General features: G+C 43.6%; 2 protein-coding genes across 2 annotated transcripts in view; one reads left to right on the top strand and one right to left on the bottom strand.

The window, feature by feature from the left end:
• Nucleotides 1–1,156: 1,156 nt before the first annotated feature.
• LOC308316917 (interleukin-1 beta-like) lies at nucleotides 1,157–3,621 on the top strand (the record flags this gene model as incomplete). Its single annotated transcript, XM_080765702.1, has 6 exons — nucleotides 1,157–1,228; nucleotides 1,545–1,762; nucleotides 2,544–2,720; nucleotides 2,827–2,963; nucleotides 3,121–3,343; nucleotides 3,488–3,621. Exons 2-6 carry the CDS (start codon nucleotides 1,564–1,566, stop codon nucleotides 3,619–3,621), a joined length of 870 nt encoding a protein of 289 aa, XP_080621828.1. The 5' UTR covers nucleotides 1,157–1,228; nucleotides 1,545–1,563.
• A 3,908-nt stretch (nucleotides 3,622–7,529) lies between these two features.
• LOC308317298 (metal transporter CNNM4) overlaps nucleotides 7,530–25,784 on the bottom strand; it is a 33,340-nt gene continuing 15,085 nt past the window's right edge. Inside the window, exons 5-7 of the mRNA XM_080766191.1 lie at nucleotides 17,769–17,865; nucleotides 12,415–12,593; nucleotides 7,530–11,102 (exon numbers count right to left, since the gene is read on the bottom strand). Of these exons, the coding sequence (XP_080622317.1) occupies nucleotides 10,833–11,102; nucleotides 12,415–12,593; nucleotides 17,769–17,865 (546 nt within the window). The 3' untranslated portion in view covers nucleotides 7,530–10,832. The remainder of the gene's footprint in view (nucleotides 11,103–12,414; nucleotides 12,594–17,768; nucleotides 17,866–25,784) is intronic.

The following is a 25,784-nucleotide window of genomic DNA, read 5'->3' as shown; positions in this document are numbered from 1 at the left end:
ATGTTATAATTGCACACAACTTATCTCAAAATCTAATGGATGGAAGATGGCCATGAAACCTGCTGAGCAGAGAATAATTTCCCCTAGCCCCATCCATAAGCCAAAAGGCACATGCAAACTTTATTATGACTTATGGTACTATTTTACTTCAAAGCTTTTACTATCGTTTGCAATGTGTATTAATCAGTAATAATACAAAATGTACCCGTCCTACACACATACACAGTTTGTGTAGGCCCATTAGAGCGTGGGGGTGCTCTAGCATGGCAGTGCCAGTCATGTCTGCCAGATGCACTCTGTGTTTCCTGTATGTACTCAGGGCCTTTCCCCAAACTGCACTGCAACAAGGCCTACTAGTGTGCAACAAGCAAGTATACTGCACTCAACAGAGTGCAGTATACTTGCTCTTCTAGTTCTAGTTTACTATGGTTTTGGTATTTCATAGTTATGATTGGGCCTGTTGATTCTGTTAATAGCAGCAAAAAATATTTTTTTTTACAGAATGCCAGATTGGGTGGAAGTGAAACTTCCACAACAGGAACTGAAGAAAGATGAGATTCAGCCCTTGTTTGTTAAGACTGGCTACTTGAACTGATGGGATTTTGAGAAGTGAACTCTAGGGTCAGACATTACATGTAACATTAGGAGATTGTAGATTAGATCATTCACTGTACGTGTACAGTATACTGTAATGTGTTTTCTGTGGTTTCCTGTCTGTATTTCCTTAATTTTTTTTAGACCTAGATTATCTCACGGTTTAAGGATAAATGTCAAACTAAAAGTATATTCAGAACATGGGTGGGCATTAGGTAGGATCATCTAGGACACAATACCTTTTAATTAATATAATACTTACACTCATATGGCTAAATACAATACTGATAAATGTAAACTGCATGGTGGATCAGCTGATTCAGCCAAGTGGTCCTTATTTTATTCAAGTCGATCCAATTATTTATTGCTTAACCCTGTCTTCTACCCTGGAACTCAAATAGTGTAATTAGTGTGGCACAGCCACAGATTTCAACATCAGAATGATGTTGAAATCACCTTCACCTTCACCCTCCCACTTCCTTTATGTTGTCATGGGGAATTCCACATAATGGTATATAAATGCCACATGTCACCAACATGCATCCAGAAACACATTGTTACGAGGACTAGCAGCACACCAGTGTCTAAAGAGCAGCTTCATACTAATATAAGTGATCTAACAACTTCTACTCAGGTAAAAAAAATAATCTCTCATGCAGTGCTGGTTACATTTTGAAACTTACTTACTTACTTACTACTCTAATCTTGAGTGTAGAGTAGAACTGCAATATAGTCATGAATTTAGTCACAAAAAAGATTAAAAGAAGGTATCAAATCGGGGTCTGTAGCGGCTACAGACCCCGATTTGATACCTTTTCAAACGGCACAGTAAAGTGCCGCGGTCCATAGGTTGAGAAACACTGCTGTAGCCTACTGTAGCCTAATGCATATCAAACTGGGGGTCCTTGAAATTACAAAGGTTGAGAATCACTGTCTTTTTGTATTCCCAGATCTCCCCACTCAGAAGACATGGCATTTGAATCTCAAAGTGCCAAGATGCCCCAGGGCCTGGACTTGGAAATATCCCACCATCCTCTGACCATGAGACGTGTTGTCAACCTTGTTGTCGCCATGGAGAGGCTAAAGGCCAGCAAGTCAGAGTTCTCCTGCAGCACTGAGTTCAGAGATGAGGACCTGCTCAACATGATAGTGGAGAGTGCCATAGACGGTAAGCAGACATGTGCACATGGACACATGCAAAGCCACAAGTCTCTTCATGTCAACTTTCATCAAGGTTGACCTTTACATTTTATTGTACATTTTGTATTATCTTAAAAAGGGAGAAAAGCATTGAATTTCAACTTCTTCTTTATGTTTAGGCAGACATTTTGTCCTGGCCCAAATCTGTGATGTCACACTGACATGACGTTTTACAGATAAGATAATGGGGGAACACGCTTTTTAGGAGGACCCTGTAGTTTCAGGTTGTACACTGGAATCAAATCACATATTAGCTTCCTTTGGTTCCCTGTAGTGGGAACGAGATTGATTGTGGCTCCAAAGGTGTATTCTTTAAGGTTTTTAAATTAATAACATCTCATTTCAGAAAGTTGTAAAGCCTTGCCCTTCGACTCAGTTTCCTCTACAAGACTCATCATTTTTGACAATTATATAACCTATCAACCTCAAAATAATTAAATCTACCAAACTTGAATGATCAAAATACAGGGCTGTAGTTTACCTATCTTTCAAGGAACTATACAGGGAAACTGAGAAATAATTCAGCACCACAGATTTTACATGTTGCTTTCAAGGTAGATTACCATTTAGACTATAGAAGGTAGTAGCCTGCTGTCATGTTTTGCAAAATTGCATTAGGCCATGTGTATTGAAAACTCATTGCTTAGGACTTTATACTGTAGCGCTTATATGACATTGGTGGTACTCGCAGAAAACAGAATTCTTGACTTGTGGTTTGAGGCCTTCCCTATGTTTTTTCACCCGATCAGAACAAATTGTGTTAGAGTTGACTTCAGAGCCAATGGATGAGATGGATGGAGCCTTCAGCAGGACAGGAGAGCACCAGTGCAGGGTGACGGACCGCAAGAAGAGACATTTGGTGCTGGTCCAAGAAGCAATGGAGCTCCATGCTGTAATGCTGCAGGGTGGGAACACCGACCGCATAGGTAGGTGTCTAGAATAGTGAACAGCAGTTTCTTGAGGGGCGCTATAGACAAACGAGGAGTTTACCTAAAGGTTTAGATTGACTTTTCTTTCTGTTCTTTTAATCAGCATATCTGAACATGTCCACCTACATCCACCCGGGGCCCAGTACCAAGGACCGCCCTGTGACCTTGGGTATCAAGGGCACAAACCTCTACCTTTCCTGTGCAATGGATGCTGGCAATAAGCCAACCCTGAGGCTGGAGGTAATATACATACAGCCCAGTAAAAATACTCAATTATGGTCCTGGGACTCCTGGGCTACTGATTTATTTACAGTAGGCTACCGCACCTAAATGACTCGTTTCTGTTAACATGAGAGTTAAGCCGCTGACCATTGACTTTGGGTTCTTCCTTGCACAGGAGCTGGAGGACAAGGAACAGCTGAGAAGAATAAACAGTAACAGCGACATGGTACGCTTTGTCTTCTTCAAACGGACACAGGGGCGAGATGCCAGCTCCCTCAGGTCCGCTCAAACGTTCCTTAACAGAGATGACTGGTACATCAGCACGGCCGAGCAGAACAGCATGCCAGTGGACTTGTGCCTAGAGAGCTCTGCCCGCTACCAAAGCTTCACCATCGAGCGTCAGTAGTTAGAAGATTTGTCTCTGAGCATATAAAACAGGGCCGCACAAACTGCGGGGTCTGTGGCCCGAACTCAGAAGAAGGGAAAAAAAAAAAGCCCATTGCAGGCCCAGTGTAAAATATCTTGCACATTGTCTCCACCAGCCAAAGGCATCGGGAAGAGTGTGTTTTTCACTCCGTCCGTGTCCGTCCATCCGTCTGCGTGTATACAGCTAATCTCCGGCACAGTTGCCCTGGCTGATGCCCTGGATGCCAACGACGAACCTCTGCCACCATGATTCTTGCAATTATGCAAGAACATTCCCACTAGGTAGAGGAACAAATGCCACTTATAAAACCCCACATCAGCCTCATGGTGGCGCTATAACAGGCCAATGCATTTTTTCACCTGTGCGCTATACCTGCACCCATCTATGGACAACTTTGTAGGCCTAATATGCACTCCCTAGCCAAGGAAAAACCTTTGCTCTGCATTTTCCACATCTGCCTGATAGCGCCACCATGAGGCCAATGTTGGAGATGGATGGTGTGGGCACCCCTGGTTGCTGGAGGGAACTACTGGCAAAATAACGTGTACTGTATGTACTGAGTACAGCAAGCTTCGGTGTATTGACTTTGTCAAAGTTCACCACAAAGTGTCTTCATTGTGTTTATTGTTCTATTAGCATTCACATATTTATTGTAGTGATATTTCACTGTATTGTTTCTGAAAAGTATTTATTTAAAATACAAAATTGTTGCCAGATATGTATAAATATATTTATTGATCATTTGTAATTTCCTCACCATGTTTATGCCGTGGAGTGCAACAAATCTTTAACCAGATACATTGTGTAATTTCTCTTTAACTACAGCACAATAAACTTCAATTGATTTAATTGATAATGAGCATAGATTCATGGTTCATGTGAATTGCCCAGCTGGTCAACTAATATCCCCTGAGATTCATTTTCAACCCTTTCTTACATGGATCCCTCCTGTGACACAGCTCCCACACCTACCTTTTAACATTCTATCTAGGCAATCCAGCTAGATAGACTGACATAGCCAACCTAACCCTGTAGTTGCGGGGCTAAATAGTAAAGATTATAGATGTGAAAAGTCCAACCTGATATTCTGGGAGTAGAAGGTGTGCACATGTGAGCACTAGAGTAAAGTAATAAAATAAATAATAATAGCCACTGCGAGGCTAGTTTATGCCAGCAAGTTTTAGACTTGTATGATGTGGTGGTCTTTCCACAGTGATAATTACTAATTATTGAATTATTATTTATTCATTCACAGAATGGTGTTTGAAGTAATTGTCTCAATGTGCTGTGACCTACTACCATATAAGGGAGGTGTGTCACAAACTATGTCACCTGATCACCACACAACGCTCCACACGTCCCAAACTCTTCTCCCTTCTGGCTCCAAAACTGTGGAATGCACTTCCCATGGCAGTCAGAACTGCAGCATCACTCCCAATCTTCCGCCGTAGTCTGAAAACCCACCTTTTCAGACTCCATCATGGCCCATAGCACTTACTCTACCCTAGATAGCACTTCTGTAGACTTAGATAGCATTTGAAACAGACTTATAGCATGTTATGTAGACAGCACTAGAATTGCATTGTATATAGTCATAGCACGCCATAGTACATATGTATAGCATAGTGTAAAGTTTATACGTATAAATTTCATTATATAGATATTCCACTGTTACTTTCTTAGCTTACGCATGTTTCATGATGAATGTTTTTATGTGATGTATTCCCATGCTTTTGTTTTTGCTTAATGTAAGTCGCTCTGGATTAAGAGCGTCTGCTAAATGCCTAAATTGTAAATTGTAAATTGTATGAAGGTCAACAAAGGCTGAAACGTTGAATCTGTGTAAAATGACAGCGTTTTTAAAATAAAATGTGGAGCAGATCTGTGTTCGGACCTCTCATCTTTTTACACTGCCACTACAGGAAAGGCCATCGTCTGGGGTTCAAGAAGGCGCAGAACATTCTAGACAATCCAGCTAGAAGCTAGATAGTAGTTTTTGAAATATGTTGATTAGGACCAAAGTGGTACAGTAGATGGATAGACTGACATCGCCAACCTAACCCTGTAGTTGCGGGGCTAAATAGTAAAGGTTATAGATGTGAAAAGTCAAACCGAAAACAACGTCTCAGTGATCACATTGCAGCAACTCTGCTGGGAGAGTCTGTGCCATATGATTACTTAAAAAGAAAAAGAAAATAAAAAGTTATTTTTTTGGAAACGGTTGAGATTCCAAAACTATGCTATTCGCGCGCGCACACGCACGCATGCACACACATAAGTTGTCGAGGACAACTTGTGATAGGCACAACAAATGTATACAAACCCCCTAGTCTCTGCAGTAGTGGGCAATGCTGGGCATGAACCCCTGTGGCCGGATGCACAGAACTCCATTCTAACAAAAGATATTCCCTCTTTGTGTTTGATGATAGTGGGGAGTGTTGTTCACATTGGTCCAACATTTCCCATAGGTGGGTTGAGATCTGCTGACTGCAAAGGCCAAAGCAAATGATTCGCAAAATTAATACTGCCCTGTGGATGGGGGACATAGTCATCCTGCAGGAGACCGCTGATAAAGGAAAAGTGTTCTATAATGATGTTATGAAATAACTGGCACAAACTGACCTTTGTGAAATAGCCTATGTGAGATTTGCGAGAACAGACTTATCACAGGCCTGTGTTGTGCTCCTTGGCCTGTCATCATGCACCGGTGGCCCCCAGAGAGAGACGGGCCCCCAACACTCCCTTCCTCCCCTGACCTTGTTTATGCATTTTTTAGATAACCGATATCAACTAAATCCTGCATTCACCTTCGTGTTCCATGAGAATTAGATAAACGTTAGACTACCGGTATGTGAGTTTGCTTGCAGACTGTCTGTGTTCATTCTGTCTTACGCCCTTCTGGGTACTAGATCAGAGGTTCTCAACCCTTTCAATTCAATTCCAGGCACGGGGTTGAGAACCTCTGTGCTAGATCCTCCTTTTACTATACTCTATCTTCTGTGTTCTAAGAGTTTGTTTCTAGCAAGGATATTTAAGATTTCTACCACATCGTTTCCATTGGGACAGATATGTTTAATCACAGCTTCTGCATTGTTTTCCACTACCAAGTGAGTGAGGCCTTGTCTCTTTGGACGAAGGCCAATTTTATAAACATGTTGCACAAAATCATAACTTGCTTTCATTCACTGTGACATCAGTCCAACTTCTCATACAAGAAAAGAAAGTGCATGAGTCGCGATACAACACGTTGTGAACTTATAGATCGGCCATTTTCACTATTATTATACGTATAGGGCTTAAGTGGTTTAAGGGCGGCTGTGGCTCAAGAGGTAGGGCAGGTTGTCCAATAATCCATGGGTGGTTGGCGGTTCAAATCCCAGCTCCTCATGTCGAAGTGTCCTTGGGCAAGACACTGAACCCTACATTGCCTCCAATGAGTCGGTCGGTGTGAGCTTGCCACCGCATTGGTGTGTGAATGTGGGAAGTGAGGTCATGACCCAAGGAATCCAAGGAATACGGTTCAAGTTATAAAGCGAAATGTAATGTGGGCTGTTATAGCGCCACCATGAGGCCAACGGATGTAATTATTTATTACATTAATTTTAATAATTATTATGAACCTCCCCTCCAAGTGTTGAGAATATAGCTAAGACAGTTTCTGAGAGAGAAAGTGGATGGGTAATTTTAATGCACTAATAAATTAATTATTAATCAATAATTTGTAAAATTGAAAAAAGGGACTCCATATTATTAGGGTCAATGCCTGTGTGAAAAGTGGGAGTGATTGGTGCAGGCGGTGAGGAGCTGCGGCAGTGTTTCTGACAGACGGACGTTCAGACAGAGATTTGGTTAATTATAGTATTATTAAATTATATTATATATATATATATATAGTATAGTATAGTATAGTATAGTATGATAGTATGATGATCAACTTATGACAAACATGCATTTGCAACGTTTGTCAATTTGAAGCAATACAATTGGTCACTGGTAGTCATGCAATCACCTACAGCTGATGACAGTATACAGAATTGGTTGTGCAAAGGTTGGTATTATGTCTGCTACTGTGTGTAATTGTGTATGCAGTCCAACATGTCTGCTACTGTGTGTATGCAGTCCAACATGTCAGAAATCAGGACTGCTACATATTTCTGTAGAGAAATATATCTCAGGTTTATTAACAACTTTCTTCATCTTTAAAACAAGTAATTATAAAACAGTATTTACACCTTGTTTCTCTTTTAAGTTAAAGCATGCCAGACAAAACGGAGGACTATCAATGATTTTAACCCCGGTTAAAAGTCACCCCATTCTCCCCGGCTCTCAAAATAAAGTTAATAACAATTAAAAAAACCTAAACAAAACAAAAGATTGTTTACCACGATTACTGACAGTGTTGAGGTACAAAAATAACCTGGGACTCGACATGTCACACCCATACATATACATTGTACACAGTACACACACACGCACGCACACACACACACACACACACACTCAAGTCCAGTACATCTTAGGGGGTTATGCTCAACTTTAGAACCCAACAAACGTCACAAGCAACACACACTTTAATGGTAACCGCTACCAGACCTGCTAAAACATTTCGTCTAGAAAACCAAATGTCTCCTTTATGAAGATAAATACATGTATGTGTGAGAGTCTGTGTGTTGTGTGTATGGCCCATGACATGAGTCATGCCTAAATGATGCTCCATCGATCGGTTAAGTATAAATCGGGCCTCAGGAATGAACACAAAATCCAGCAACGTCAACAAACAGACTGAAGGCAACAGAACAGTGAGGTGAACAGGTGCTGATGGGAGAGGGAAATGTTGTGGAAAAGTACAGTACAGTGCCACTTAAGCACAGGATGTGAAACCCTGTTGTTGTGAATAACCATTATTGCGACAGAAAGTGTGAGCTGGCGACTTTGGCATATTTGTGACTCCTAATTTACAATATCTACTCGTATGACTCGTAAAACAACAGCCTTTCAGTGAAACGTGTTATTTTTCTCGAGCTCCGTGGTCATTCCATAACGTATTAATAGCCTTAAAATAACGCAGTCCATGCTAAAGTGCGTGTTTGTATCATAATGAGTCCCAAGTCTTTGGCTACTTTACAACAGAACATTTTGGACCCTTGAAATTGATTATATATAAGGAAAGAATAATAGGAAATAACCCTACAGAGTTGTACTCACTCAAACAGAACTTGTGTGTGTTTTTTTAAGGCAGTGAGATGCACACTGTGCTACACAACAAAACTATAGCCTCAATAATGGCCTTCGTGGTCGACTACCCTGACCCATGAGTCATGACATGTAATACCAGAAGAAAATTACTGTTTGGAGATAAGTTATGGACACATTTCTTTTTGCTTCCTCATTAGTGATGTTTTTTTTTAAAGCTTTTCAAAGCATGGAATAACAGTGTTTGCATCCAATATTATCCCATATATAAATGTTAATTCCCCTCGAGGACAGCGTGAATCTGGTTTTGGTATCATACGCAGTTGTTGAGGTGGATCGTTGGGGAGAGCTGGTGATCTCAGCAGTGAGACAAGCTAGATCGGTGGTTTTACCACGATCGAAATAGCTTCAGTAGTTTAGTTTCACACAATCCTTCAGACCATAATCTGATTAATGTATCAGCGGCAGCTGTTGATTGTACGTGTAATTCTTCAGATCATACAAAAAAAAAACATACTTCGATCTGATAAGGGCACCGTAATGTGCTGGAGTGTGTATAGGCTACAGGGGTCTGAACGAGACTGGCATGATCATAGTCAAACAAAACACTATCGTTTCACATAAAACTTAAAATGTGGCAGTTTCTAGTGCCAGCGTTTGCACTAATGCTACTATTATAATTTTACCACAAGGCAGGCAATCCAATTGCATGACTGTAAGCCTCTCCCCATCTGCACAACAGCACGACCCCCTCATCTGAACAGAACATGGATAACAAAACACAACAGAATTTACATGAGATGCAAAAAAGAAAGAAAAAAAACAGTCCAATGTGTTAAAAAAATAAAATTTAAATCACATTGCTATATTAAAAATAAATAAGGTTTTGTACTGTGTACGTGAATGCATGTAGTCAGGAGTTGATTAACACTTCACTCTTTTGGTTACACATGCGCGCATGTGTGCACACAACACACACACACACACACACACACACACTTGGGACCCTCAAGTACCTCTAACATTGACTATTGTCCTTATATCCTGCGTCTTACTAGCGTAGCCTTCAACCATATTTACACGGCTCTCTACATTCTGATAAGTGTGGTCTTTCATTTGTAGCCCCCATCATCAAATGGACAAACAGCACCCATGCTGGAGGAATCGGAATCAAAAGTAATTACTAATTATCCAAGGCAACGATAGGAGGACATCCGAGAGTATCGGGGCAGGGCTACAGTAATGTACCCTACAAGACACGTTCATAATAGTAATGATTGTCTTAAGCCTAATACATACTTCATCATGCAACATGTGCGATTCGTTAAAAAAATCTCTTATTTTTGGTGATTGCCAGCCAGGGTTGTATGACCAAGTACACATGGTTTAGACACAAAGTGAGCCGACTGCCTGTCTGTGCTGATGAATGGCTTGGGGACTGAAAAAAAGAAAGAAAAACCACAAAGAATATACTGCCGAAACATGAAAGAACCAATATGAACTGTTCAAAACGTCTTAAGAGTGTGTCTGTGTGTGTGTGTGTGTGTGTGTGTGAGAGAGAGAGAGCATGCATACATGCAGTTGGCATTCTAGCATACACATGGAATAAATAGTACTGTGGGGTGATGGGGGAGTCAAACTAATTAGAGCCTACAAGTAGCTTCTGTCTGGCAACATATAGATGTTTTCCTTTTGTACAGAGCATAGTACTACTGTCATCATGCAGGGATGGTGTTTTGTCTTCTAGCTGTACGGGTGAGGGTGTGCACACAGAGTACAACACGTGCACTTTGGTTTGGCCAGGCTAATCGTTGTGCAAGGTTATTTGTAGGGGGGGAGGGGGGGGGGGGGGGGTGGTCTCCCTGAGTCTCTTAACGGAGGACTTTACGGTGAGATGGAAAAGTGGCGCGCACGGGCGCACACACACACACACACGCACACACACACACACACACACACACACACACACCAAGCGATGAACTCTGTACTGCATTGGGAAAATGTAAGGTTTAAATGACACTAGCAGCTTCACCTGGAGGAGAGGAAAACGCATGTACGCATGTCGGTGAGTGCATGTTTGTTTTGTTGCCATTTTTGTTTCGTTTTGTTTTGAATAAATCCTTTGCATATTATGTACACAATATGCTTAGCCTCTTTGGGGCCTTGTCGTCCGCGTGAGGCCGTGAGACAATGTCTGCATCTCTCTGTCCCTGGTTGGTTCCCTCGTGCGGAGCGCAGTTCGCGCCCAGGGGGGGGTGGGCGCTGTGTCAGATGCTGTTCTCTGATTGGCTGTGGTGATTGGCTGTGGCACGTGGCGGAGCGGCCAGGCAGTTCTGCTCGTTGAGGAGGAGAGTGGTCTCGTCCGACCCGTTCTCCGCGCCGGGGATGGGGATGGAGACGACGCCGGGGCCCGCGGTCGTGGCGCCGGCGGGCGGAGTCTGGTCCACGTGGGCCACGTTGTGGCCGCTCTCAGGGGACTGGGGCATGCTGTCCAGACGAGACGCCACCAGGCCGTTCTGGTACTGGGCCCGTGTGATCTGAGGGCCGGGGGGGAAGAATGATAGTCATGGACTATAAACTGATAGCATAGACTGTAAATCTATGGGTCTGATATGGACGTATAAGATGAAGCCCGTCAGTCCTTGGATTGTAAATCGCCGTCTTTTCTAGATCCGTTTGGGCCCAGCTGGCCCATTGGCTGGCCCAGACAGCGAGGCGGGACTTCCCTCCTTCTTCTTTGTTGGTTTTTATTTTGACTCGAACGGGGGGTGGATCCCGATCATAGACTGTAAAGGTAGCCACGCCCCTCAGAACATACTCGACTTTATGGTAATCTTTTAAATAAATGGGACCATAATTTTCCAAAAAGAATATTATGACATGAGAAATGAGACTTTAAACTAGTGACTGGAAGCAGAAAGTATACACCATGTTTATTAAGGTAATACAGTCTAGGTGAAGTCTATGGCCCAATGACAGCACCACAACAGGCCATTATATGAACTTTCAGGAAGTCAGGATTTCCTACTGGCTTCAGACACTATTGGCTTCACTGCCCCCCTGACTGATAATAACTCTGGTAATTCTAGTTGGCTTGATACAAAAAGATTAGACTAGTGGTGTTCTTTAATTTGGTATAGGATTACTTTCTACAGTGAAATGAGAAAAAGCTATTTTTATGAAGAGCCCAAGGTTGATATAATTAAATACAGTTAAATCAATACTTGACAGTTTCAACAATATACTGTTATCCGCTAATATTTCTTAAGCGGTACCATTTCAATCATTAGATCTAGTAAACCGTCTATATATTCCACAATATATAGACATTTAGTTCATATTCAGCATGTTTATCAATGATGCCAGTGCGTGTGTTCTGTGAAGTCAGTCGGAACAGCGTTTTTTTTGGGAAACGGCGCCACCATGATTACATGCAAAGACAATGGATGATGAAGCAGTCACGCTTGGACTAGGTACACACAGGTAAAGGACCACTGATGCACTACCGACAATCAAATACATTACTATGGTTCCTTTGTAGATGAACACAATCAGAATAAATACTAATGAGGCTCTTTAGATGCAAGACGTTTACAATTTTAGAATTTAGCATGACTGACTTTTGCCATGTTTTCTAGCTGGTTTGTGATGATGTACAGCCAGCTAGAAAAGTAATTTCACTTAAACATCTGTGATAACAAAGTCGATAAATATTTAAACGGTTGTCTGCCGTTTGCAGACATGTAGCTCCGCACATCGGTAGCAGCCACGATGGCTATTCACTTGAATTACATTACATTGTGCTTGTTTTATATGATCAAATGTGCACCTGTTGGGACATGTTCCTACCTTGACGAACTGCAGGTCGGTGAGGGCTCGGACATAGAAGTCGGGAGTGTACTGCGGTGAGGGGCTGCTGTTGTTGAGCTGGCTGTTGCTGCCGCTCACCGACAACGACTCGCTCCGGTCGGCTCCGCTCAGCGAAGCCGTGCGGTTCAGTCCGCTCACGTGGGATGGTGAGCGGAACTCTGGAGAACACACACACAAATACATAGTGTCATAAAGGGTTGAACAGACAGGAGTACACTAAACGCACACACACGCACACACACACACACACACAAATGAAGAGAAACAATATTCCTCTATTCCTTAGACTTACAATGATGTATAGATGCACGTAGAAACTCTAATATAACCACTCAAGCACAAGTCTATGGTAGGCACAAGATGCAGAGATACAGACAGAGGGATAACAAAAACCAAACATGTAAACAAATGTTAAACAGGTAGATGAGAGAGGGGGCAATGAGTGGGTGATGGCGAGTGATACGTCTCAATCTTCCCATTCACACATGCGCACAAAAACCATTCCATTTGTTTCACTTTCCCCAACACCAGGTGGTGTTAATTTACAAATGTCTAGGCATGCACTGACAATCAACTTCAGTGCTAGCGTCGTCAGATTTCTTGTTAAATATATTCTAACATGGCTGGTTATGTACAACATAGAAAATACACAACTGGTTTCGACCTTTTAGGGTGATGATCTCACCTGCCTTTTCCTTGAGTCTTTCATGATAAAGATCAGTCCTCGAGCACAGCTACTACGTATAATACAGTAATTCCCCTTGTTGGTAAGTAGCCACATATCGTACAATGTTGAACTTCACTCACATTTCTGTTACAATAAAGCGAGTGCCTTCTCTGAGCAGCCGATGGCCTCGCACGATGGCAAGCGACAGTTCTTTTCAACCTCTGTTCATAGTCATCATTATACAATGTAAACAAAAGTAGGGTTTTTGTTGTCATGCACGACGTGTTTATTTACACGCAAGGCAAAGCCAAAGCATTGACTGCATCATATCAAAGTGTCATAATACACTCCATTACACAGGCATTACCAAACAGTTGTATTATTACCAGCAGTCATGGGTGTGAGTCTTCCAGCAGGAGGTCTCAGTGAGTCAAAGGAAACTGTTTTACCTGGACATGTTGACTCGGTTAGCTTTGGAGTTAGCATAGAGTTATATATAAGGGGAGTTAGGCTAGCTAAATGATTTAATCATGTAGTCTAATATGCCAGTTAGCGGTTAGTTTGGGACTACTACCGTCAGGTCAGGTGTGAGACAATCTTCAATGTCTCTTATGCAAGAGAGGAAATCTAGAGATCCAGCAGAGGATTTCTGGAAGATTCTTGTGCTCAGAATAATAAATTGAGACGAATAACAGTTCAAGTCCATAATAATAATCCATAATGTATAAATTATAGATAAGGGGTCAGGACAGAAAGGGGAGGGGAGGGGTCAGAATAAATTATGGACTCAACTGCTTAATGAATCACAAATTAACCTCAGCTGGTGAAGCTATTGTTGTTTTTAGGGCAATGACAACCATTGGAAGACAATTCCTACTTTTAAAGTCCCATCGCTCAAACAAGATGACTGATGCATTTGCAGTACTGTGCAATTCTCAGGGACTCATTGTTCACTCCTGCTGAGTGTCCACCTTGTGGTGACATTTGCAGGGAAATCCTCCACTGGATATTAAAAAATAATGATAATGACAAAAGTTTGGTTGAAAAGCATGAATGTTTTGTTTTATAAGAGAGATAAACTTTGTGTTAAATCAATGATGAACTTTGATAGAACCTTGGGTTCCATTAGCTACCTAGGCATGAAATAAGCCAAAATATTGTTGATAATCTTTATCGGTTAGTTCTGTGCTCTGTAATTGAGGATCCAGAAGTAGGGATTCCTTCACTCAAATTGTATTGTGAAGCAGCTCTCATAAACAAACACGAACAAGGCAAATTCTACCAATACATCAAAACATTTGTCCTGATACTTCATATGGGGAAAGTGAAATGGCTGTATTCATGTTGTTTTACCCCTGAGAGAAGTTATCTGGCACCCCAAGTCATCATTATCAGCATAAAGTATGTGCTGAAATTTGATGATTTTGAGAACTGTTTCACCATACAATGGGTGTATAGAATCACACATTTTGGTTCATTGATCACAGACGCAGCAGATTAAGATTGATTTTGACTTATTTATTCACACCCAGATAGGTATACATTACAACCCAAGGTTCTACCGAAGTTCAACGTCACTCTAACGTCATTGAAGTGAGTTACATTTCGGAACTTATGATGGATGGGGTGACGGCGACCAATTCCAAATGGAATACTCCGTTCTATGGCTATCACACATCTACAAAGTCTCTGCAGTATTGTAAAAGTTGAATATGTTGTTCAGTACGCCCAGCCACCCACGTTTTCCCTTTCCGGTCACGGAAAATGAGAATAGGATAAGGTTTGAGTATTAAACTTGGAATTGGTCACTGGTGAAGTTAAGAAGAGTTGAAATATAGAGTGCAGGAGTTGTTTCAAGTCTACTCTACATTGAGCTCTTGCGGACTACAAACTATGTCACTAGTTGGTGTTGTCCTAGCCTTCTCCACCCTCTTCTGTATATGTTAAGTGCTTTTTTCTTTGTGTGCCCCGACATTTTGGCAAATGAGCTCTTTGATTTGCCAATCTGCTGTGCAAGGAGGGGATGTGTTCCTACGTCACCACTGTGTCTCTCCTATATACTGCTACCAGTTACCAGGGAGGGGATGTGTTCCTACGTCACCACTGTGTCTCTCCAATATAATGCTACCAGTTACCAGGAAGGGGATGTGTTCCTACGTCACCACTGTGTCTCTCCTATATACTGCTACCAGTTACCAGGGAGGGGATGTGTTCCTACGTCACCACTGCGTCTCTCCTATATACTGCTACCAGTTACCACTGTGTCTCTCCTATATAATGCTACCAGTTACCACTGTGTCTCTCCTATATACTGCTACCAGTTACCAGGGAGGGGATGTGTTCCTACGTCACCACTGTGTCTCTCCTATATAATGCTACCAGTTACCACTGTGTCTCTCCTATATACTGCTACCAGTTACCACTGTGTCTCTCCTATATACTGCTACCAGTTACCACTGTGTCTCTCCTATATACTGCTACCAGTTACCCGGCCAATGACAGAGTTTTGGGTCCGTTACCCGTCCCAATTTTGGAGCGACCTAGAGCCCTGATGATATATATATTTTCTATCAAATATTAATGAATAAAAAGGGTAACAAATTGCAAAATCTTGAACTCAATTTGAAAAACATAACTTCTTATTAAGTATATATACATTAAACTTCAATAAATGAAAAGAATATTTAATGTGTAAAAAATAAATTGGGACATATTGGCTGCATAATTGCTGATAGTGATGTCTTCAACTATGGTAACAACCCCCCCGCATTACAAACTACTGGAAGCACAGAGGTGACACAGACGACTCTTCAAAGAACTAACTAGCCAAAATGCTTGCTTATTCCTTCAGCTCTGAACCTTTCAATCCTCGCTACCAGTCCCAGCCAGCCCCACCTTGCTCAAAAGAGTAAGCCCCGTCCTCCCTCCCAACCCCCCCAATCATCCTCTGCATTAACCCATTTTGACCTGAGATCAGATTCTAAAAATGTCTTCTACATCCTGACAGTTTTCTGAAAAAGCTATGTTTCTATGTCAGTGGTTCTTCGATTTTTCAAAAATAGCAGACCTACAAACTCGTAGCACGCCACTCGGTGGCGCGCTACGAGCTTGTAGGTCTGCTATTTTTCAATAGCTAAAGCATAGCATAATGCTAACACCAAAAGGGGTTCCCACCCAAAATGGATTAAAAAAAAGGACCCAGACATGCCGGAGGTTACCTGGCAACCGAGAGAACAGAGAAAACCTCTTTAGAGAGAGATGACGAGGACGGTACGTAGCCACTGAGGGGACAGGAAAGAGGTCTTGGGGGGGGGGGGGACAGAGGGGAAGAACAGAGCAGTGACCACCAGGACCAGGAGAGAGGAGAGGAGAGGAGCGAGGGAAGAGGGAGGGAGAGTCAGTGACAGAAATGACAGACAGGCAAAACTCAAAAAAGGGTGAGGTCATGCATGCATGGGTAAAGAAATGTTGCCTCACAAGAGTTTCTTGTGGACATTTCCCCTCGAGATGGGTGCAACATTAACAGAGGACGCCACTGGCTTTCTCAAATGCCGGGACCGTTGATGTGAAACACATACGTTACTGTGAGCATTGTAACCTGGGGGGGGGGGCTGAGGTCCCCCAGGGCTCTATACCTGGTCCACTACTTTGTCCCCCCGCCATCTACAAGCTCACAAAGCATCCTGTTGTTAGCTTGTAGATCAGCTGTTTGCAGCTAATGTTCACGCAAGAATAGGGATACTATAGGCTTCATGTGGAATGGCTAAAATAGCCGATCTACCAGCTACGTGGTTGTACAATCTTTGAATTTCTCCTGCCCAAATACCCAAAATTGGGACAGCAGGTTGAAAGAGAAAAAGAGAGAGAGAGAGAGACAGACAAGATAAAATGGACACAAGTTGGAAGCAGGAGGGCAAAGTAACACCTGAGAGGGAACGGATAGAAGCACACATCACATATCACAGCAGAACTGATTGGGAGGGGGGGGGGGGGGACAAGGGGTGGGGGGGGGAGTCATCAAGCAAAGGAGTTTTCAGAGACCACAGATTGGCCCCCTGTCCACCCCACCCCCCCGTCACACCCAGCCCAAACGGAGTCCTTTAGCATCCCAGTGCCCTCGCTGAGCCATCCTCACAACGCTACACACCTCGATGTGATACAAAGTTCTATTTAGTTTACCTTAAATGTTACATATAACAACATCAGATCAGATGTCGTGTTTTGAATTTACAATGTAGACAGGAGGGAAGATGAGTAAAGGTTATTTGAGTGAGTGAGTGAGTGAGTGAGTGTGTGTATGTGTTTGTGTGCGTGCGTGCGTGCGTGTGTGTGTGTGTGTGTGTGTGTGAGTGTTTGTGTGTGTGTGTGAGTTTCGAGCTTGTGGATGTGCTATTTTTGATGCTTTGGTGTGACGCTGTAGTGTGATCAAGTAGGGCTTTAATTTAGATGAGGTTTCTGCCAAATAGCATAGCAACAACATAATCACATGTAACCATAAACCACTGACATCCCTTTGGCAGCAGGTGGCAGCAGAAGCACTGCAACCGTAGCCAAGAACGTAGTGAGGAGAGGAGAGGAAGAGGACAGGATAGTAGAGGAGAAGAGAGGAGGAGAGGAGAGGAAGAGGACAGGATAGTAGAGGAGAAGAGAGGAGGAGAGGACTTACCCAACGTGGGGGCGCTGAGTGCCATGACGCCGTAGAAAGAAAAGGGTCCCGTCTCAAACTTCATGTTCTCGTTGCCGGCCTCCACTTCCACTCGGCCCTGACAGACAGACAGGTGGAGCCCATGTTACAACAATGGCCGAACACCAACCGGATGGACGTATGGACGGACAGAGCCACATTTCATATACGGCATCTTTGCTAAAGAGCGTATTTATACTTTATACATCGAACAAGATGACGCATGGTGACGAACATAGCCAATCTACAAGCACATTAATGCTCGACGACGCATTGCAGGATCTGCCACTTTCAAATCAAATGTTTTTGAAACGTTTTGCCTATAGCGACGACAACAAGCCCAAAATAACGGATGTCAGGTTGAAAGCTGAATGTGACATAATAATAACATTAATAATGTTTGCGTGGTAGAAGAGATGGAACGATAGATGTGGATGGGGATAGATGGGTTGGATAGAGAGAGAGAGGGGGGACTAGGCAGGGCGGGGGCCTCCGTGTTGGTACAGAGAGTTGGCTGGCCCCGGGGCCACTGGAATGTGTGAACTGCAGCAACAACACGGAGGGCACAGTTAATCCACGCTAACCCTCCCCCCCCCCCCATCCCCCCCAGCGCGCTCCACGCCACATAGGAGACAGCGAGGAAATGATGGTCCTGAGAATACGTAAAGAAAGGGGTGAGTGAAGTTAGTGAGCTTGAGGTACAGTATATCAGCCTGTGACCAGCCTGTGAAAGTTCTGCTGATGGCATCAGGCGTGGCTGCCACTAAAAAGGACAGAAGGCCAAGTTCAAAGAGCATGTATGGCGAAACTGAAGCCCCGATTTACTGTGTACTTTCACTGAAAACAGCCGACCCTCTACACACGCTCAACGGTGTGTTGCAAAAAGGACACGTTGTGAGATGCCTTGTTCAGTGAGCAACGTTATGCATAACCCAGGGACCCGTTCTTAGAAAAGTGTCAAAGGTTATTCAAAAACATGATAAATCTTGTCCTCAACGTCAACTTAATTGTCACATCACAAGTTTACACGTATAAAAGAGCTGGGTGAAATTCCTTCCATAAATGTCCACTACGTGCCGTGGACAGTAAAATGATCACAGAGGACTTTACTATGGACATGATGAGGCTATCACCATCAGCTGCTCACTGGCCTCCTGGGGTCAGTCAGTGGTGCTTTTCTCTATCTCTCTCGTACATGTTTTATGGTGTTCCATTTTATAAAAGGAACTGACCAAACTGACCCCATGCACCGTCCTAAAGGCTGTGTATACTTTGAGTGGACACTAGTGTACAAGACTCAACACAAAGGTGTTTAAATGGATGGTCAGGTGGGTGAGAGAAGAGAATAGAAACAAGGTGAAGACAGGAGTGAAATCTGATTATACAGTCGTGTGCCCGGAAATAGTAGATCTACAAGCCTGATCTTGACTTGTGTAGACCGGCTATTTTTGGTGCGCGACACCGGAGCGCAATGAAGCATAATTTTAAGCCAGAGAGGGTGTCTGGCCAGACCTGTTCAACCGGCCCTGCTCAGCCACTAGCTAAGCTTTGCCAATACAGCCTGCCCTCAGCACTGAGATGGAAGGCCCATGTCATGTACCTACAGTAATTACATAACGTTACAGGCCTGCACACAGGTTTGTCTCCACTAGCTTTGTTGGCACATTAAAACCTGTTTTCAAAACAAATGTGACCACTTTACTTAACCTGCTCAGCCAGCCTAACCCGAACCTGAAACCCAACAACCTAAAAAAACAAAGTCCACACCAACGCAACTAGTCGCCAACTCCTTGCAACATGCAACTACGTGTGTTGTAAACATTATCCCCAATGGCAGCCAGTTGCAAGGAGTTGCATTGGTGTGGACTGGCCTTTAAACTGTTTTGTATAGCAAAGAGTTGCGACTAGTTGCATCTTTCTAGCCATTGTTTTTCTTGCCTTTGAATTGCTGTATACGACAGTACTTCCCTTACTATGTAACTGTAACTCTTAACTGCTGTGCTGCCTCTGGACGACCGCGGGATCAATAAAGTTATCTATCCATCCATCTACATCACCCCCCATTGACGCGACCACGACCAGAGAGCAGTCTAGACGAGACCACTCTCCTCCTCAACGGGGAGAACTGCCGGGCCGCTCCGCCACGCACCACACCCAATGACAGCCAATCAGAGAACAGTATTGGAAACTCTGACATGGGCAGCCCATGCCACGCCTCACACAGGGGAACCAACTTGGACAGAGAAATGCAGACGTTGACACATGGCCACAACACTTAAATATTCACCTCGGTTCGTCCCGTTTGTGCTGCGCCAGGTCGCACCGCACCTGTTCGCGGCGCTCGCGCAACTTATTGACTTTGTATGTAATCACGTCGCTCTAACCATTCAAGTCTGAATACAAGTTCTAAGGGAACTTGTATTTTCTGTTTCCTCTTTGCAAGCCGGGCACATCTATGGTTGGTAGTGTTTGTGGTTTGCATGATTTAATAGTTCCCTAATATGTCTTATTACACCAAAATAAGGAAGTCTTGGTCTCTATGTGAACAACAACACTAAAGACCCACGTGGATGAATCAGCAAGTTTCCCTCTCCTCCAGGTGGGGCTGCTATTGTCATATAAACAGCATTTACATTTCCCTAACCCTCCCTGAAGAAAGTTCATGTGTGTGTGTGTGTGTGTGTGTGTGTGTGTGTGTGTGTGTGTGTGTGTGTGTGTGTGTGTGTGTGTGTGTGTGTGTGTGTATGTGTATGTGTTTTCTGCTAAGACATGTAATACTGTGCCTAGGTGGGTCTGGGCCAAAGTTCAAGTGGAATGAATCATCAACAATTCCGGATTTACTGGCATTCAGTTGGAGAATGGGTGTCCCAAAGTCTCAAACCAGGACATCAGCCAAGCCATGTCATTCGAGGCAACAATTAACATTTTTCAAAACATTTCTCCAACTTTTATTTAGGGAAACAGCAACTTTTCGGCCTATGCTGCCTTCATCAGGCTATCTTTATGTTTGTTCCTTTTTCATTTTTGGGCACGGTACCCTCTCCTACGCACCTGTCGCCTGTAGGTGTGCAAAAGCCTTCCTTTTTATCAAAACATTTCTCAAAAATAGAAGTCTATAAGCTCACAGTGCAATACAAGATACAAGAACTTATTACTTTTATACTGTATATATAGTAAAACCTAGAACGTTTTCAATACACATTCTTACTTTGTCTTCCACTAAGTATGCACAGCTACAAATACGTTGATATCAGAGCTAAAAAGATCTATATCAATAATAAAAAAGCATAAACATTAAGCAACAATTCTTAGGCACAGTCAGTAATAAAGGTTCCCATGTATGTACTGTAAGCAATGCAAATTTCAACATTATTTAAACATTTGTCGTTAATTAAGGGACAACCATTTGCAAAAGTATTGAAACGTATTGTATTGTTCGTACTGAAAAAGCCTTCCGCTTTAGAAAAGAAACAAGGTTGTGGAAGTCATAGAACAGGGTAATTAGGATTGAATGGAACGAGGGCAGGTTGTGGAGTTATTGGAACGGGGCCTATAGGATTGGATGGAACGAGGGCAGGTTGTGGAGGTATTGGAACGGGGCCTATTAGGATTGGATGGAACGAGGGCAGGTTGTGGAGGTATTGGAACGGGGCCTATAGAGCACCGAAGTCTGACGTCACTTTCAGTAGAGGGCGTCAGTCCCCAGGTTCATGTATTTGTTTAGTTGCATTGAAATCGCCATAGGAGGATTTTTAGATTGCTTCATATAAGAACTGTGTTTGAAAAATAAACATGTCACCCCGGCCGCTTCACTCATATGGATATGAAGAATCAACTGACTGAGAGAAAACGCTAATGTTACTGCTGCTGAATTAGTTAGATTTTCGCTAGAAGCAGACTGTATCATATATGAGTGACTGACTGTTGCAAACGATACAGAGACACCTCCCTGACAATAACGCAGAGACAGCTTGTTTATTTTTGGACCACAACGCTTATAGTAGACGATATTAAGATCACCCCATGTTATTCTCCATAGAGAAATTACTTCCGCGAACCAGGGGAATCGAAGGGATGAGCGAGTTACGTCAGGACTTCGGTGCTCTATAGGATTGGATGGAACGAGGGCAGGTTGTGGAGGTATTGGAACGGGGCCTATAGGATTGGAAAGCACAATGGGAACCTGCTGCTACTGAAACAAGCACCTTCCAGCACTGAGCTCCGGCTACAGGTAACATACAAGCTAAGGTCAACACTGAATTCTTTCCAGAGGATTGGAAAGATGAGCACATAGCCTTGGGATACATGTGTGTGTGTGTGTGTGTGTGTGTGTGTGTGTGTGTGTGTGTGTGTGTGTGTGTGTGTGTGTGTGTGTGTGCGCGCGCGCGCTTGCTTGAGTGTGAACCACACGTGCGTGCGTGTGAAGCCATGTGGAGCCATTGCAGGGGTTAATGTCAGGTTTTTAATAACTTATAAGCGAAGCGCTGGGGGCCCGGCCTCATACCACACACTCTCCTGCAAGGACCAGGCATGTGTGTGACTGTGTGTCATGTGTGTGTGTGTGTGTGTGTGTGTGTGTGTGTGTGAGGGTCTTTCCACTTTTCCCAACCATCTCAGTTATGTTATGCATTAGTTATCCTCCACAAAGACCTGGCTATATGCACAACGACACATGACCACAATGGAAATAAGTAACACAACGTTATTAGTGTTTATGTTCTTGACGTTTCCCTGAGAACCGTGCTTTTCTTTTAACCAAGACGTTAACAAATCAAAATCATAAAATGAAGGTGGTTAAACTGGCTGAAGAAAACTACAGTTCCCTGCGACATGCTTGTCAGTTCTCACTGTGACACTTTTGTGCATGTGCGCGCACACACAAAAGTCAATGTGTGACTCAGGTGTCGTGTCAGTATTATCAACATCAGCCTGCCACGTTTTGGGGCAAAACAGAGAGTGTGTGTGCATGTGGGCTGGAAGAGTCACGTAAGGGCAGGCCTGACTCTCACATGCTACTGCAGCACGTAAGGGCAGGCCTGACTCTCACATGCTACTGCAGCACGTAAGGGCAGGCCTGACTCTCACATGCTACTGCAGCACGTAAGGGCAGGCCTGACTCTCACATGCTACTGCAGCACGTAAGGGCAGGCCTGACTCTCACATGCTACTGCAGCAAGTGACGTCGCGTTACTCTCTCTCTCCGTGCAGAATCATCGTGCTACAGTCAAAACATGAGTAGGCCATTAAGAAATGCCATTGCCTTCTAAATCAATAGTTCTCACACTTTCAAGATTTTCCCAAAATGTTCAAATATAGCAGATGTACAAGCTTGCAGTGAGCTTGTAGATCTGCTATTTTTCGAACAGCCCAACAATGCTTTCCCGGGTTTGAATGGGTTAAGCAAGCCTAGTTAAGACGGACTCGGATATATGCCAGTGGGGATATTGTGAAATACTGGAGGGCTTTTATTTTGAAATGATGGATACAAGATAGTGAGAGTGGTGGCCACGATTGTTGAATGTGTCAGGGTAGCAACTACGTAGAAATCCTTTCCTTGATGGAAACCCACGAAAAAACTTTTAAGCTATATGTTTTAATGGTGAAATTATGTCAAATGAAATCAAAACCAACAAGCCGACATTGGTCCCAAGCTTTTTTGGTCCCATAGCCTAGAGGGGGCTAGTTCATAGGCCAACAGAGGAGAGACTACATCCCATACCACTGAGGGACAAATGCTCTGCAATGGGCTACTACTAGTATAATAGTTGCTAGACCAACCAGCCAACCAATGATGTAACTTCATCACTCAGTCTATATTTTCGGAGTGCTCTACCATGCTTAGAGGGATGAGATGACTGAGGCATACACTCAATAATGGGAACTCTAACTCAGTCAGCCAGCCAGCCAGTCAGGGACATGGGACTCGAATTGGCTGGCCCCCGGATCCGGCAACAAGCTGGTGTGGTGATCAAATGATCTGTTAAGGCCATTGTGTTGCACACATAGTAGAGTGAACTGTGGTTATCTAGGGCCTTTTGCTCCACGTCGTGTGTGTGTGTGTGTGTGTGTGTGTGTGTGTGTGTCTGTCTCTGCTCTGGGAGAATAACACAGCATCTTTATAGCCAGGCCAATGAATCACACTGCTCGTAAACAAACACACTCTAGTCTGCCCGCTGTGGGGGTCACTGCCAGGAAACGTGCACACACGCGCAAACATGTGCACACACATGCACACATTCAGAGCTATAATAGGAGTGGAATAAAGTTTAGGGTGGACAGTGAATTATCTGTAATGAAGTTCCTGGTTCTCATGAGTCTCTTGTCTCTTGCAGCCTCCCACGCAATCATCTGATGCGCACATTTGTATGCACGTACGCACGCATGATGAAGAGCAGTGGAAACATAACCAATAGGCACAAATCTCATTACGTTCAAATTAAAAATAGGCCCTAGAAATGCCATGAAGTTCAAAATAGGCCCTAGAAATGACCACACACAGACCGGACCTTCTATCAAAAGACTGTGTATCCTCTCTAAGGGTTTAGCAAACCAGAAATATTCTGTCCTCCGTCGGAACACATCTCCCGCTCTACCTTCAGCCCCACCACCCGTCACCCTTTCCTTTGTTTTCCAAAAAACAATCCTGCAGTACTGGTAAACATTACACTGTGTACAGGACAAACGTGTGACATTTTGGTAATTGTACAATTGAGTCAAACTGCACCTTTATATGACGTTAAGAACGATCCTACAAGCCGAGTCCCATCCAGAGAGAGACCCGCCTAGGCATCATGCTATGGTACAGATAATGGAAGTGAAAATGGAAGATGTGTAATCCTCCCTCATTCCACGTACTGCATGTTTACACTAAATGCCCTCAATGGATTATTTGTAATGTACAATATCCTGCCTCCCATGGGGAAGATTCCACAAAGATGGGAGGGTGTTTGAAGCTCTGGATTAGCTAATGACTATTTAGGGACAATGACATCACTGCTTCGTGGGAAAACAAGAATGTGTATGTGTGTGTGTGTGTGTGTGTGTGTGTGTGTGTGTGTGTGTGTGTTAATAAGCAAGGGTAGGATCAAAAGCATATTTCCCCACCAACAGTAATCTGGGTGCTTGTTTATATGTCCACAACAGGTACTGGCTATATGGATTAATTCAGGCTATTGATGGTTTGATGGAGTGCTCGATGGTGCTTATGCAGCGTTTGTGTGTTGTGTGTGTGTGCGTGCGTGTATGGTGTGGCATTAGTGTTATCGACAGCTGACTGATAATGCCCCTCCCCTTCTGCCGACCCTCTTCCATAAAGGAGATCAATTAACAAAGAGCAGGGGGTCCTTTCGGGCCCCGGTAACAAACCCCCACAACACCAAGGTCACAGCTGTCTTAAAAGCCACCCCCCCCCTTTCCACTGTTCAATCCTTCCTCCTCTTCCCTACCAGGGGAGGCTGGCTGAGCTTTCTTTTTTGATTGACTGAATACTTTATTAGTCAGAAATGTGAACAGCCCGCGGTACAGTCAGACACCAAGGCCGAAAGTATAATGCCAAAGCTCCACCAACTGTGTTGCGTTGCATTCGGACGGCGTCAAAAAATAAACCGGTGGGGATTACAGCCACCGAACGCAACGCGACGTTGGCAGTGGAGCACCCTTTATTGATTACGTTGACACCGACGCAACGCCCAATGGCTGCAGTGGAGCCCCGCCGTTTCTTTTTTAAACCTATTAACACAAATCTTCTCTTCTGGAGGTCCTTGGCACAAAACATTTTTCGATGGTGGGGTCCGCGGCCAAATACATGCCCTTGACATGTAAAAGTTATAAAACTACTGATTTAGAAGGCATTGGTAGAGTCGTCCTCAGCTCTTAAATGTGTTATTGTGATACAAGCATGCTCAGTCAGTCCCAGTACAAAAGAGGAGCAGGGGTGTTAACTTCGCACAGAGACCAAATCTGGCTCTCTAAGACCGTTAATCTCCTTGTGGAGGTGAT

This window comes from Protomyctophum bolini (assembly GCF_963924005.1).
Source record: "Protomyctophum bolini genome assembly, chromosome: 6".
In the NCBI taxonomy this organism is placed as follows: domain Eukaryota; kingdom Metazoa; phylum Chordata; class Actinopteri; order Myctophiformes; family Myctophidae; genus Protomyctophum; species Protomyctophum bolini.
The sequence above is the reverse complement of the archived record's forward strand: the minus strand, read 5'-3'. Positions and strand labels throughout refer to the sequence as shown.